At 38.2% G+C, this 14,181-nt stretch overlaps 1 protein-coding gene across 2 annotated transcripts in view; it reads left to right on the top strand.

Annotated features, from left to right (window-relative positions):
* Positions 1-12,276, top strand: part of Wdr78 (WD repeat domain 78) — a 117,575-nt gene extending 105,299 nt beyond the window's left edge. Inside the window, exons 16-17 of one of the 2 annotated variants that reach the window (XM_008831087.3) lie at positions 407-563; positions 11,002-12,276. In XM_008831087.3, the coding sequence (XP_008829309.1) occupies positions 407-563; positions 11,002-11,052 (208 nt within the window). In that variant the 3' untranslated portion in view covers positions 11,053-12,276. The remainder of the gene's footprint in view (positions 1-406; positions 564-11,001) is intronic. The other variant, XM_029562493.1, reaches the window with a different exon arrangement.
* Positions 12,277-14,181: the final 1,905 nt, after the last annotated feature.

Consider the following 14,181-nt stretch of genomic DNA (forward strand, 5'->3'; position numbering starts at 1 on the left):
CTAAAAATTTTTAAAATTTTTCTTGGTAGAAATTGTCTCATTAAAGAAATGGAGTTTTGATTAAGAGAAGCAGTTTTGAATTTGGAAATAGTTTCAGAGACTTGGTTTATATTACATGAAATGATAAAAAACCTAACTTTTCTTAGTCTGTGTCTTTTTTTAATGCTTATTTATGTATATTAGTGTTGCCTGCATGTATGTAAGTGCACTTCTGACATGCAATGCCTACGGAGGTCGGAGGAGAGCAGGTGGATCCCCTGGAACTGGAATTACAGATGATTATTAGCCACCATGTGGGTGCTGGAAACCAGTGCTCTTAAACACTGAGCCATCTAGCCAGCCTGTGTCTTTAAAAAGACTATTTTAAAATTGCACCTGGACTTATAGATAAACTGTTTCTTTACAGTTTGGACCCTCTGATTGTGAATGTTGCTAACCCTGGAATCAAGTTCACAACCGTTCTCTTTGCCAGACAGACAGATTGCCTTCTAGTGGGAGACAGTGATGGACAGGTTGCTGTGTATGAAGTGAGAAACATGCCTGTTGCTTCGGATAGTGGCAAGGTAAGAATGAAAGGAAGATTTTAGGTCATTTTAAGACTGCATTTAATGGGAACACTGTGCCAAGTCATGGGTGTACATTTCCTAAGATGAGCTCTGTGGAAAGGTGTGTGCTCTAAGAGGAGCTGCCCGTACTCGTGGGAGGCTTGTTTTCTGCCAGCCTCACTTATCTGTGAAAGATGAATAATGGGAATAATCACATCACTGAGCATAAAAATTTTAAACTATATTGAGGAACCCGGTATTGTTCTTGTTATGTAACTGGAACTTGGAAATTAAGTGTAACTGAAAACAACGTATTTTCAGATATTTTTGAAATAAGGATTTGTTTCTGATGGCTTACCTGTATCCTATTATATCACTCAGTTATTCGGATGAGAATGCTTTGTTGCCAAACTTTGACAAGCAACTCAATATCATAAAATGCACATTGTTTTTATGATAGATTTTCAGTTTTTCTGGCAAATGGTATCATAAACATGAAAAACATGATAAAATATTAAAACTACATAAATGATCATTTTTAAAATGCCGAGTCTAATAGATCTGGAAAAGAATGAATAGACATTCATAAAAATATGATAATTTACATATATCTTAAGTCAGCCTCACTACTAATTCAAGAAATAAAACATTGTTAAATGAAATTAAAATATAATGTATTTTCACAATCAAATTAACAGGGTTATTTGATTTTTAAAAATTTTTAAAAACTTAGGTGTCTCAGGAGGCAGAGGCAGGTGGAGCTCTGTGAGTTCAAAGCCAGCCTGGTCTACATAGCGAGTTCCAGGCCAGCTGGGGCTACAGGGAGACTCTGCCTCAAAAAGACCACAGACACACATATATTTACACACACACACACACACACATATATTTACACCCATGCATATAATGCCCATGGGGGCCATAAGTGGACATTGGATCCCCTGGAACTGGAGTTGCAGATTTTTGTGAACAACCACGTGGATGCCAGGAACTGAACCCCAGTCCTCTACAAGAGCAGCCGGTGCTCTTGACTGCTGATCCATCTTTCTAGCCTGGTTATTTAAAAATTTTATGAACCCACTCAATAATGGAAAACATTTGCCAAGCTAAGCTCTTTCATAGTGGTGGTTGGACTAGACACTGGTGTAACCTCTTTGGAAGCGATCTGAAGTCTGAATCTAACAATTAGAAGTATTCAGGGAATGTGGATTGCTGTGAACTAGTAATTCCACTTTTGGAACTTTGGACATATCATCTTTTCTACCTAAAATTTCCATGGCCTGTTCCTTTCCCTACTTCAAATTTTTGCTGAAATGTTACTTTTCAGTAAAGACTTCTTTGACCATCTTATTTAAATCTCTATTCTCTATTCTCCCAGAACTCCCTATTCACTCCTCTCCTGTCACTTATTTTCTTGACAACCATCATCTTTGAATATTCTGTACTCTTGATTGATTTGTTACTTGCCTACACTCCACAGTGTAACTCCATGAAATGTAAATATAAACTTGACGAAAAACAAAAGAGAGTTTTGCCTCTTATGCTAGGCTGTACTCCTGTTTACTTACATTAGGTGCTTAATAGTTATGGAATAAATTTTTGTTGAATAAATATGCTATATTTTACATATCATTTCTTAGGGGAGGAATCATGAATTTTAGTTTTCCATTTTAATTGTCTGTTTTCCCACCTAATTCTTTGCTCAAAATGCATTAATCTCCTTACGTAACAATTGTTGTCTGCTCTGAGGAATACAGCCCCAATGGCCTGCTATTTTCATCACCTAAAACATTTTAATATTTCTAGTTTTCACATGTTCAATAAATATAAGACATCTTAACTAGTACTGCGGTGATTATGTCCAAGTTGGAAACTATCTAAGATGCACAGCAGCGTGGCTGAAATAAGAAGAAGAGAACTCTACTCCTCATTCAGTTTCTTAAGACACTTCAGTGGATTCAGCACTGTTTATAGGAATCCTTTTTCTTCTTCTGTTCTTAACCTTCAGGTCCTAAGCAGACTCTCAAGGTTTAAATCCTTTTCATCTTTATGATTCTAAGTTTTATTTCGCTGGAGTTCTAAGAACTCAGACATAAACTTTGAACTTGTAAAGAACTGGAGTTGGGTTATTTTAAACCATCTGGTGGTATGTGCTGGAAGTAACAGAAATCTGTGACCATTAACGTGTTATTTTCTTTCCATCACATAGTCATCTGTAAAAGCTCTTAAATACTACAATGGTTTATTAATATGTCTTGTAGTATCTTTTATATGCATCTTTATTACTAATTAGAAACCAGTGCTAGTGGGGCTGGAGAGATGGCTTGGCGGATAAGAGCACTGACTGTTCTTGCAGAAGACTGGGGTGCAAATCTCAGCTAATGACCATCCATAACTCCAGTTCCAGGGGATCCGACTCCCTCTTCTGTCCTCTTCGGGTACTGCATGACATGCGTGCACTAACACACATGCCAGCAATACACTCATACACATAAAAAGAAACACAAATTAAAAGGAAACCAGTGCTAGCACCAAACAGGCATTCAATAGATGTTGAACGAATGGCTGAATGAGCAAACACACAAGCCAAAGGTATGAGAGGAAGGCAATATACAGCCCAGAAATGTTTTCTTAAAATATTTATTATTTTTATTTTATGTGTATGCGTGTATTGCCTGCATGTAGGTCAGTGCATCCATGTCGTGCAATGCCAGCAAAGTATAAAAGAGGCCGTCAGATTCCCTGGAACTGGAGTTACAGACAGTTGTTAGCTGCCATGTGGGTACTGGGTTTCGAACCTGGGTCTTCTGCAAGAACAGCCAGTGTTCTTAACCGCTGACCCATCTCTCCAGCCCCACAGCCCAGAAACATTTTTAAAAGGCCATAAGGGGGTGCTGGTGAGGAGGCTCACTGGGTAATGGTTCTTGCTGCCAAGCCTGATGACCTGAGTCATCCTCAGAACGCTCATGGTGATGGTGGAAGAAGAGAACTGACTCTCACAAGTTGTCCTGTGACCTCCACATTCACTCCATGGCACACACACTCACGTACACACAAATAAGCAAATAAGTGTAATTTTTTAAGCATGTAAGAACCAAATTCCTAAAGAAGCTCAGAGTAAGAAGAAAAATAATTTTTGAAAGATGAATGGGAAGAAGGAAAGGAGAAAATAGGCAAATGCTTTGAGGAAGACTTTTACAGTAGGTGTTGGCTGGAGATTCTCCTGAAGATGTAGGGCTTTTAGACACAGGGAAAGCTGTTATTCCAGACTAGGAAAAAGACTTGATGTAAGATACAGAATTGGTAAAGCCTATGGCATTTTAAAGAAATGGTTAGACTTATTTTAACTGGTAAAGAAGTTATCTGAGAGAAAAACAGCGAAGAGTCCAGGCAGGTCATTTGAGGCCAGAAAGGTATGGCCGCCACGAGGAAGTGTGATCTTTGTTCTAAAGAATATGCAAAGCTATTTAAGGTTATGGCTTTACAAGTCACACGGGGAAAATGGATCCCCATCTCGTACCTCGTATAATGGTAAATTCCATATGGATTAAAGACTTTGTGAAAAGCAAACAAACTATTAGAAGCATATTTGCATGCCCTAAGGAATATTAAATTATTTTTTAAAGACCAAAATAAATTCTTTAATTTTTGTCTGTCTCTATATTAATAAAGTAGCTGTAATACTGGTTCCAGGATCAAACTTTTTTTTTTTTTAAGATTAAAGCAGTCAATAGGTACAAAATAGTTAGATTTGTTCCTGGTATAGTCTAAGCAGTCAATACACCTCAAGTATTCTTTGCATCGTTATTATGTCAAAATTAAATTTGTTCACTGGTCATGGTCTGTCATCCCTGAACTCAGGATGTCGAAGCAGGAGGATCATGAGTTTAGGCCAGCCTGAGCTACACAGTGAAACCTTGTCTCAAAAAACCTAAAAACCAAACAAACAGAAAAATAATAATGATTTAACTTTCTGTGCTTGATTCTGTATGCCAAATGAAAAGTAACAGGCTTGGGAAACAAGATTTCCAACACATACAAAAGATTTTTATATCTAGGCTATGTAAAGAACTCTGCAAAAACCATATGAAAAATTCAACTCAGTTTTTAAATGAGCAAATATGTAAAAATATTAATCCACAAAGAGGAATCTACAATATCCAAAACATGGAACAACCTTCCTTCTCATTAGCAATCAAGAGCTTTGCAGTGAAATTATTTAAGAGAGCTGCTAACATTGACTGAGTAGTTACAATATTAACCAATATCAAGTACTAACAAAGTTATAGGCAATTGGAAACTTACAAAGGGTCCTGGGAATACGATTTAACTGGCATCTTTGGAAAGCATTTCACTAAAACAGAAAACTTGAATACCATTAAGCCCCTGATAACATGGATGAGTACATCTTGTTTGCATTAACCAGGAGGCACGGATATCAATGTAAAATGATTTATATTTCTTTTTAAAATGATTCTTGAAGTAGCCTTTATACACAGAAAGCTTAGTTCAGTCTTAAATAACTGATGTTCAAATGCTATGTTACAATCTGGAAACATTTTGGGTTTTGGTCTGTGATCTAGATTGTCCAGTAAACATTTATGTCAAAATCAAATGTTAGGCAATCTAATATGACAAATTCTTTTATGTATAAATGAATATTAAAATGCTAAATATGTAACAAATTCCTTTATGCAAAAAACATGAAAATTGGGACTGGAGAGATGGCTCAGCAGTTAAGAACACTGACTGTTTTTGCAGAAGACCCAGGTTCGAATCCCAGCACCCACACGGCAGCTAACAACTGTCTGTAACTGCAGCTCTAAGGGATCCAACAGCCACTTCTGTCCTCCACGGGCATTGCATGACATGGGTGCACTTACCTACATGTAGCAATGCACGCATACACATAAAAATAATAAAATATTAAAAAATAAAAATAATTAAAAACATGAAAATTATGTTTGATTTGCTGTATTGTTTTTATGTAAAATGCCTACTTTTGTCAGAGTAAAAAGAATAACATTGTATGTACTTTGGAGGTAATTTTCTGATTTGGCAGAGATGTGTATCAACTGAAGATGTTTCAAGGAGGGAGACCTTGCACAAGACCTCTCACCACCTTGTGCCTCACTTTGACTTCACTTTATTTATTGTGACAGTAAAATCTACATTATTACAGTTTCTCTCTCTGTTGGGTACAGCCCTTACAGATGCTTAGCCAACACCTACCAGATACTATGTATCTAGGATTTTTGTCTAGTCCATTGCTAATGGTGTTAAAGAGGCACTAATGAAGGCCGAAGAGATCACTAAGCAGAAAAGAGTGCTTCCTGCTCCTCCAGATGACCCACCTTCACTTCCCAGCACCGACATCAGGTGACCTACAACCACTGTAACTCCACCTCCAGGGGATTCAATGCCCTCCTTGGTCTGGCATACACACACACACACACACACACACACACACACACACACACACAAGTGCCCTCCTTGGTCTGGCATACACACACACACACACACACAGAGAAATAATAATATACACAAATCTTTAAAGATACATTAATAAGAAAACAGTGAACATGTTTATAGTGGTATGCTTCTATATTGATACGTCAGAAGTAGGAGTCCTAAATGATCATCAGTGGAGGGCTAGGTAAATGGATCTACCACTTTCCTGTGCATCACTACAAATACAGAAATTAAATACTATGTATCTCAATATGATAATAACTGAATTTTAGACAAAGTTTGAAAAGAAAGTTTCAGAAAGTACAGTGTTCTCAAATTCACATAAATAGTCATAGGCAAAACCCAGAACAGTTAAAAGTTAGATGTGACACCTCATGCCTGTAAGCCCAGTACTCAGAAAGCTGAGGGAGGGGTTATTACAAGTTGTGGGCTGTTGTAAGTTACATTGTGAGTTCCAGTTCAGCCTGGTCTACAGAGTTGAGACCCTTCCCCAACAAACAGAACCCCCACCACACACACATACCCCACAAATACACACTCACCAAAACCAAACAAAAAAATCCAGTATTAGTGAATACATTTATATTTAATAAAAGGATAAAATGTAGACAAAACATGTTTTGTTTTTGTGTTTGGATTTAGCTTGGTTAGAACCACCTTTTAATTTGAAGAGTATGGTCTGCAAGTAGAAATTTAAGTTCACAGAGTTTGAGTGGGTTTTAATAAATTATAAATTATTTTAAGGCTGGTGAGCATTTTTTTCTTTAAACAAATGTATCCCATACAGCAGTGAGTAAGTATAATTTTCCTGTTGCAAATATATTTTTTATGCTTTTGGTTAATGTATTTGAAAGGCTCAGTGTCGAGTGTCTGTGAGATTAAATGTAGAGCCGATGATACAAGATCACGTTCCACCAAACACAGGCTTCAGTGATGCATTTTCTCTACCTTAGTGTTTTGGGGAAAAAAATTACAGCCACAGTAATAATGTGAAGTCTCAAAGAAATGTGAGAACATTCTTTATCAAGACATTTTATCAACTACCATGACCTCCCATTCTTCCATTAATTTCAACCAAGAGTGTATCAGAGGTTCGGAGGGCTTATGTCTTCATCTTTAGGGAGATGTGTACCAAATTTCTGGAGTAAGGGAATTGAGGAATGAGGAAAGAGAAGGATTAGGGAGGTGTGCAAAGGGAAAGGGCCAGCGAGGTGGCTCAGGGGACAAAGGTGTTTGCTACACAGACATAGCAACCTGAATTCAAAGACTGAACACACGAAAGGGTAGACAGAGAACTAACTCCACAAAGTTCTCCTCTGACCCCTCCCCCAACACATCATCATACACAAAATAAATTTTTTTTTGGTCTTTTTGAGACAGGGTCTCCCTGTAGCCCCAGGTGTCCTGGAACTCACTATGTAGACCAGGCTGGCCTTGAACTCACAGAGATCCACCTGCCTCTGCCTCCCAAGTGCTGGGATTAAAGGTGTGCGCCACCATGCCTGGCCTGCTACTCATTTTTAATGAGTGGTTTTGTTCTTGTTGATTTTGGTTTTGTGGGAACATACTTTTTTTTTTTTTTGAGGCAGGGTCTCCCTGTAACCCCAGCTGGCCTGGAACTAAGTAGACCAGGCTGGCCTTGAACTCACAGAAATCTGCCTGCCTCTGCCTCTCAAGTGCTGGGATTAAAGGCGTGTGCCACCACACCCAGCCCCAAAACAATATTTTTTAAAAGATGTATTTCTATATATGTGTATGTGGGGGTTATGTGCAGGTATAGGCAGGTGAACACAGACCAACTTGGATCTACTGGAGATGAAGTTAAAGGTGCCACCTGACCGGGGAGCTCGCAATCCAACTCAGGATCTCTGCAAAAGTAGCAAGTGCTCTTAAGTGCTGAGCTGTCTCTTCAGCCCCCAACTTAAAAAACAAAACAAACAAACAAACAAAAAAAACAGTTTTAAGAGGAACTTTAAGATTTATCAGGAAAGTTTTTTTCTTTAATACAAGGTATACACCTTTAATCCCAGTTCTCAGGGGGCAGAGGCAGGCAGGTCTCTGTAAGTTCAAGGCCAACCTGGTCTACATTGCGAGTTCCAGGGCCAGCTGGAGCTACAGGGAGACCCTATCTCAAAAAGACCAATATATTATATGGCAAAGTGCCATTTATTGATTTGCTTGGGGGGCGTCTTATAGGCCTGTGTGTTTGCACAGGGACCAGAGAGGATGGCAAGTGTCCTGCTCTATCATGGTCTGCTTTGTTCCCTTGAGATAGTCTCTTACTGATTCTGGAGCTAGCCTGGCAGTCAGCGGACCCCACTGATCCTCCTAACTTTGCCTGCCCACAGCACTGGGGTTACAGGCACTCACAGGATTACACCCAGCTTTTTATGTAGGTTCTGAGTCTTTGAACTCAGGTGTTGGAACAAGTGCTCTTACCCACTGAGTCATCTCCCTAGCCCACATTTGTTGACTTGGATGGGTATGTGTTTTATAAACAAAGGTAAACTAGCAGACAGTGTTCATACCTGGTGCTTGGTTTAAGGTCACACAGCACATGTTTAAAAGATTAAAGTGATGACAGGAATGCCTCTGGGCATGCTCAGTTTACCTCATAAAGTTTTAGCTGAAAATAAAGGAAGGGATGCTTTAAGATACAGCAATACTGGAGTCTGCCCCTGAAGATGCCTGCCTCGATCAGTGGCTAGCAGTAACACCAGGCTCCTGTCTGATATGAACATGGGACTGGCTGCCAAGGCTTGCAGTTACAACTTATAATACAGCTGACTGCTGACAGGACTTACCATCCATTAGCATGTATGATTGAGGAAGCACCAGCTCCTCGCCTGCATGATTGAGGACTAAGTGCTGGGGATGGGGTATATAAGTTTTGCTTTAAAGAGTTGGACTTTAGGAATTAGGTGGAAGTCTATTTCAGTGACTTTTTAAGAAGAACATTTTTCTATATGTAGACAATGACTCTGGTCTCCTTCTGTGGTGGTTTGAATGAGAATGTCCCCCATAGGCTCCAAATATTTGTACATTTTATCCCCAGTTGGTGGTGCTGTTTTGGGAGCCTTTGGGAGGTGTGGCCATGCTGGAAGAAGCATGTCACTAGGGGTGGGCTTTGAGAGCTTAAGCTTTGCTGGATTTCCAGTCACCTGTTGCTTTCTGTGCTTGTTTGGGAATGAGCGCTTTGTTTGAGCGCTCAGTGTTCTGCTCCAGCCATCCTGTGCCACCATACCTCCTTACTTCTCTGGAACCATAAGCAAAATAAACTCTTCCTTCTATAAGTTACTTTGGTCAGTGTTTTGTTGGTGTTTTTTCTGTTTTTTTGTTTTGTTTTGTTTTGTTTTTTTTGTCTTTTGAGACATGGTCTCTCTGTAGCCCCAGCTGGCCTGGAACTTACTATGTAGACCAGGTTGTCCTTGACTCTCAGGGATCCACCTGCCTCTGCCTCCCGAATGCTGGGATTTTTAAAGGCATGTGCCACTACATCCAGCTTTTGGTCAGTGTTTTTATCACAGCAACAGAAAAGTAACTAATATAGAAGTTGGTACCAGAGAGTGGGATGTTGCTGTGACAGACCTGACCATGTGAGTTTTGGGAGGAACGTGGAAGACTTTGGAAGTTTGGACTAGAAAAGCAGTTGAATGCTATAAACAGAACTTAACAAGTGAGTCTAGTAGAGCCTGGAAGAAAGTAGTGCTAAGAACAATGTAGTTCAGAGGGAAGTCAGGACTTAGGCAGCAACTGACAGAGCCTGGCTGGAGTCTGCCCATGGCCTAAGAGCTTGCCTGAGGCTAAGTTGAAAAGTAATAGGCTAATTTCTTTGGCAGAGGAAATTTCAAGACACCTTAACATAGAAATGGTGGCGTGGCTATTAATGGTGAACATTATGGAGATCTACAGTGGAAAAGAGCAAATATTTGGGACAGAAAGAAATAAATGTAGAATATACAGTTTGGAGAGAAAGAGAGCGCTAGGAAGTTTACTAGTTCAGTGTACAAATATTTACCATTTTTTATCTGTGCTTTTGGTGTTTGCATTTTGTCTAAAATAAAGGAAAAAATTTGAAAAGTGAAATGTTTAAAATGAGATTTTAGAAACAGATATATAATAAATGAATGTTCAATGACTGAAGTCAGAAAAATGACGCCATTTTTTCTTTCACTGATCAAGTATTTGCTGAGCATTCACTATGTGACAGGGTCTGTCTGAGACACTAAGGATACGTGAAAGAACAAATTACTAAGGGGAATTAATAGTTTGGTCTTTGAGATGGTGCAGGTTGGGGAAGTATCCAAGGTAATATAGTATAGGCCAAAAGACAGGACCTGACTTGTGATATCCGAGTGGTTATGGTTATGGTTTAAGAAAGGTTCCTCTTGGTTGGCTTATTTAACTCTCATAACCTTTTGATGCTGATTTTTCTCAAGACTGCTTTTACCTTGTGGTAGAGAACTCTGGCCTTCCACTCCCAGTTCCCACCTTTCACTATATATTCTACTTTTTAAAAAACCTAGCCTTCAACTTCTGATTTCATCCTCTTATGTGCGATCATTTCTTTTTTCTTAGTACAAATAAGTGTTATTAAATGAAAATACAAACCCACATGGAAATTGAAAAATTCTACTCTCTAAGTCATCCATTAACAACAGATCAGGAAAGAATGGAAAATACAGATGCGCAAGCTCAGGTTTAAGCATTAAAGTAAACAGGAGGTGCTAAAATTGTCGTTTTACTGAATCCATATAAAATTGTTTGTCAAACTTCATTAAAAGAGACTTTCCTAGGAAAGGGCAAGTTTATACTAGGAAGTGAGTGTTATTTAAACCTACCTTTGTTTGTTCCCTCTTTTACAATCTTACTGAGTGCCCTGTAAATGTGTATCTCTAAAGTATACATTTCAAGTGACATTTTAAAGACTACATTTAAAATTGTGTTTTATTGTTTTGTAATTGTGCAATTTTTTTTCTTTCAGGGAGATGTAATAAACAATTTGCTTGGACCCAAGCCAAATCAACCAGGATAACACATCATTCCTAATATATTTTTGTTGTTGCTTAAAGAAAAAGGAAATACTGCTTGGTTGTCTTTATTATATACGGTAAACTAGGATTTTGATTTTTAGGTAGGAGTATTTGATATTGCTTCCATTTAAAGTAAATTAGCATTTATTTCCAAAATATGTGATTAGTTAATAATCTGAGCTAAGAAGTGTATATTGATACATATGTGTACCTATAAAATGTCCAAATGGCTTAGAAGATTATTTCTTTAAATCAAAACTTGGAAATTATTGAAATTACATAAACCACAATCTTTACAAGATAAAATTCCATCCGTGTTTATGTCTGTGTTCTAAGCTCTATTTCTCAGGATTGATAATTACGTAGTTGTTGCTGCAATGTGAATAGTGAGTTCTCATACTCAGCCTTGAACCTCAGTGTCAGCCTTCTAAATTGAAGACCTGAAGCTAGAGCTTTGTTAGACTGCTTGGCTAACAGTGAAACAGCAAATAACCAGAATCACATTGCATCAAGTCACCTTCCTCTGCAGGCCCAGAACCCACCGTGAAATTTAAGCCCAGACTTAAATGAACTCAGCCAGTAAATAGAAGGTTTCTGACCTATGGATCATGTCAGGATATTTTATGAAGAGATCTAGAGAGAGATTGAAGTAAGGCTGGGAGTGTAGGCTGGGACTCCCCACATTGCTAAGAGGAAGTGCATGTGGTTCACCTCAACAGGTCTGTTCTGGAGCTCACCGAGGCCATCGGATGCATGGCCTATTCTGTAAAGTGTTTTGAGTAGAAAGGTGGGGCATATGAAACTCACGAGCCCTTTGAGGGACATTTAGGCGTCTATGACGGTGGAACTGGTGCGGTACAGCAATGGGAACTTTCACAAGTACCCAGCGCTTCCTCCACCATCGCCATGTCTTTGCCACTATCCATTAAGCAAACACAAGGCAATTTTTAGGCGCATTGAGAGTTTAGCTCAGGTCATAAAGATTACAAACTTTCTGCTGGTACAAGTCTTTGTGGTTGTCTTTCTGAATGATTAAACTTTTTGTGTGATGTAAATAAAAACTTGATTTATTGAAAAGGTGTTACTTCTTATTTTGCATTTTGATAGTTTTTAAAAGTTGACATAATCTTTAATTTTTAAAAATCAATCCTAGCTGAAAAATAAAGGTATTATTTTGGACCACAGACAACTGATTTTAAGACACTAAACCTGGTTTTCTCCAACTTCCCTGTCTCAGTCTTCCAGTCTTAAATGGCACTCCCATATTTACTAGGTTGTACTAAATTTTTCTTTACTTTTTATTTGGGAATTTCAGAGGGAACTATTTTACCTGTTTCCTAAGGCTAGCTTTGGATCCTTACAGTAAACTCCATTTACCATACAGGTCTGAGAATTGTATGACAGTTCTACCCATCTGTTAGTCATATCACGTTATTGTTAAGTACACATATGCTTATGTGTATACAGGGTAGAAACACAGAGAACCATGGTTATGCTGAGTTTAGGGTCCTATATTATGCATGTATTCCTTACTTAATCTGGTCATCTTCTATGAGGCATATCTCATACAGAACCTATAATGTAGTCATCCGAGTCTATGTTGTTAGCTGTTTTTACAGCTGAGCTAGGAAAGGAAAAAATATATTCCCCGCTGTGTAATTTTGCATCATGTTTAGTGTGTTCATTTGGTTCAGTTCTACTTAATTACTTCATTATAAATGAGAAATTAGAACACTTAATATTTGCCGTGTTGTCTTGGGAGTTTCTTTAAAAGAAAATATTGAATTTTACTGTAAATCAATGTAGTTATCAATGTGTTAGTAATAATGCATATTAAAGCTCTTGCAGTATGCAAAACACGTTCACATCCATTATCTGAGTGTGTGAATGTCTTTACGACAATTTTGAGACAATTGGAGCAAGCTGTTGTAATGCTCTCATAATAGCTGCTTCCCAAATGATTTAATTGAAACTTGAAGAAGTAATATAATTTGCCAAAGTCCATTCACTGTACCTAACTGCTCTTGCCTGAACTCGAGCCCAAGGCTTTTATTGGTTTTGCGTTTTTTTGTTTATTTTGTTACTGTTGTGGAGACAGAGTCTCCGTGTAGCCCAAGCTGGCCCCAAACTCATGATCTTCCTACCTCTGCCTCCAGAGTCTTTCGATTACAGGCACCATGCACCACAACTCTGGGTTCTTAAACACTTTTCTTCTATTCAATAATAAATGGTTAATGCCCCATATGGTTTGCTGAAATACACTCCAAAAGACAGGCACGCATACATCTTCTAAAGATTTTTTTTCCCCCAGTTATCATGCTTGTAAACTTGATTTTTCTGAGCATTCACCTGCCACTAAGCCTTGACATGGTTTCATTCTTGCAGACTTTATCAAAACATGATTCAATATTTCTAATTTCCTTACAATCCTAAGAAATTTTAACATTAGAGAGGATAAAACATGAGCTTCAGGATGTAAAGAGAGCAAAAAATCAGCTTGGAAAGTTCATGATCATAGCCAAAACTCTTTTCTGTTCTATAACACTATAAAATCAATTTTCTCCTTTAAAATAAAAGTAAAAATGAACCTGTGATCAGTTTTTCTTGGTGACGATGGCTACTACTTTGTGTGACTGTGTTCCCACTAGTGATTTGGGGAACAGTGTAATCTAGCAAATGATCACACTGTGGGTACTCAGGATTACCAGCTCTCATTCTAGTCCTCCAGAACCGGTCCCCAGTCCTGGTCCCCTGAGAACCTCTTTGCCCTTTTTGTATGGCTGTACTTACATTCCTCTGTAGGAGATACATACTTTACTAATGGCCTCATTTGCTTCTTCATATAACATTTAGGCTTTGTAATCTGTTTGTTCAGGATTTCGTTTCATCTATCCTCCAAAATCATTGAACAGTTAATGTAGGTTATTAGCTTTGATTTGGCATACTCATTTAGTAATAAAACTAAAAGGTTGACAGTTTACATGAGACTAATTCCTAGGTTAAACAGAAAATGCTGCATGTCCCTATTTGGAATATACAGAAAACATTGTTGTAAATCTTATAAGAATGAGAATTTCTTGTAAAAATATGGTCCAAACATTTAGAACAACTCATGAAAAAATTTTTTCACT

This window comes from Nannospalax galili, unplaced genomic scaffold (assembly GCF_000622305.1).
Source record: "Nannospalax galili isolate Female #2095 unplaced genomic scaffold, S.galili_v1.0 scaffold553, whole genome shotgun sequence".
Taxonomy (NCBI): Eukaryota; Metazoa; Chordata; class Mammalia; order Rodentia; family Spalacidae; genus Nannospalax; species Nannospalax galili.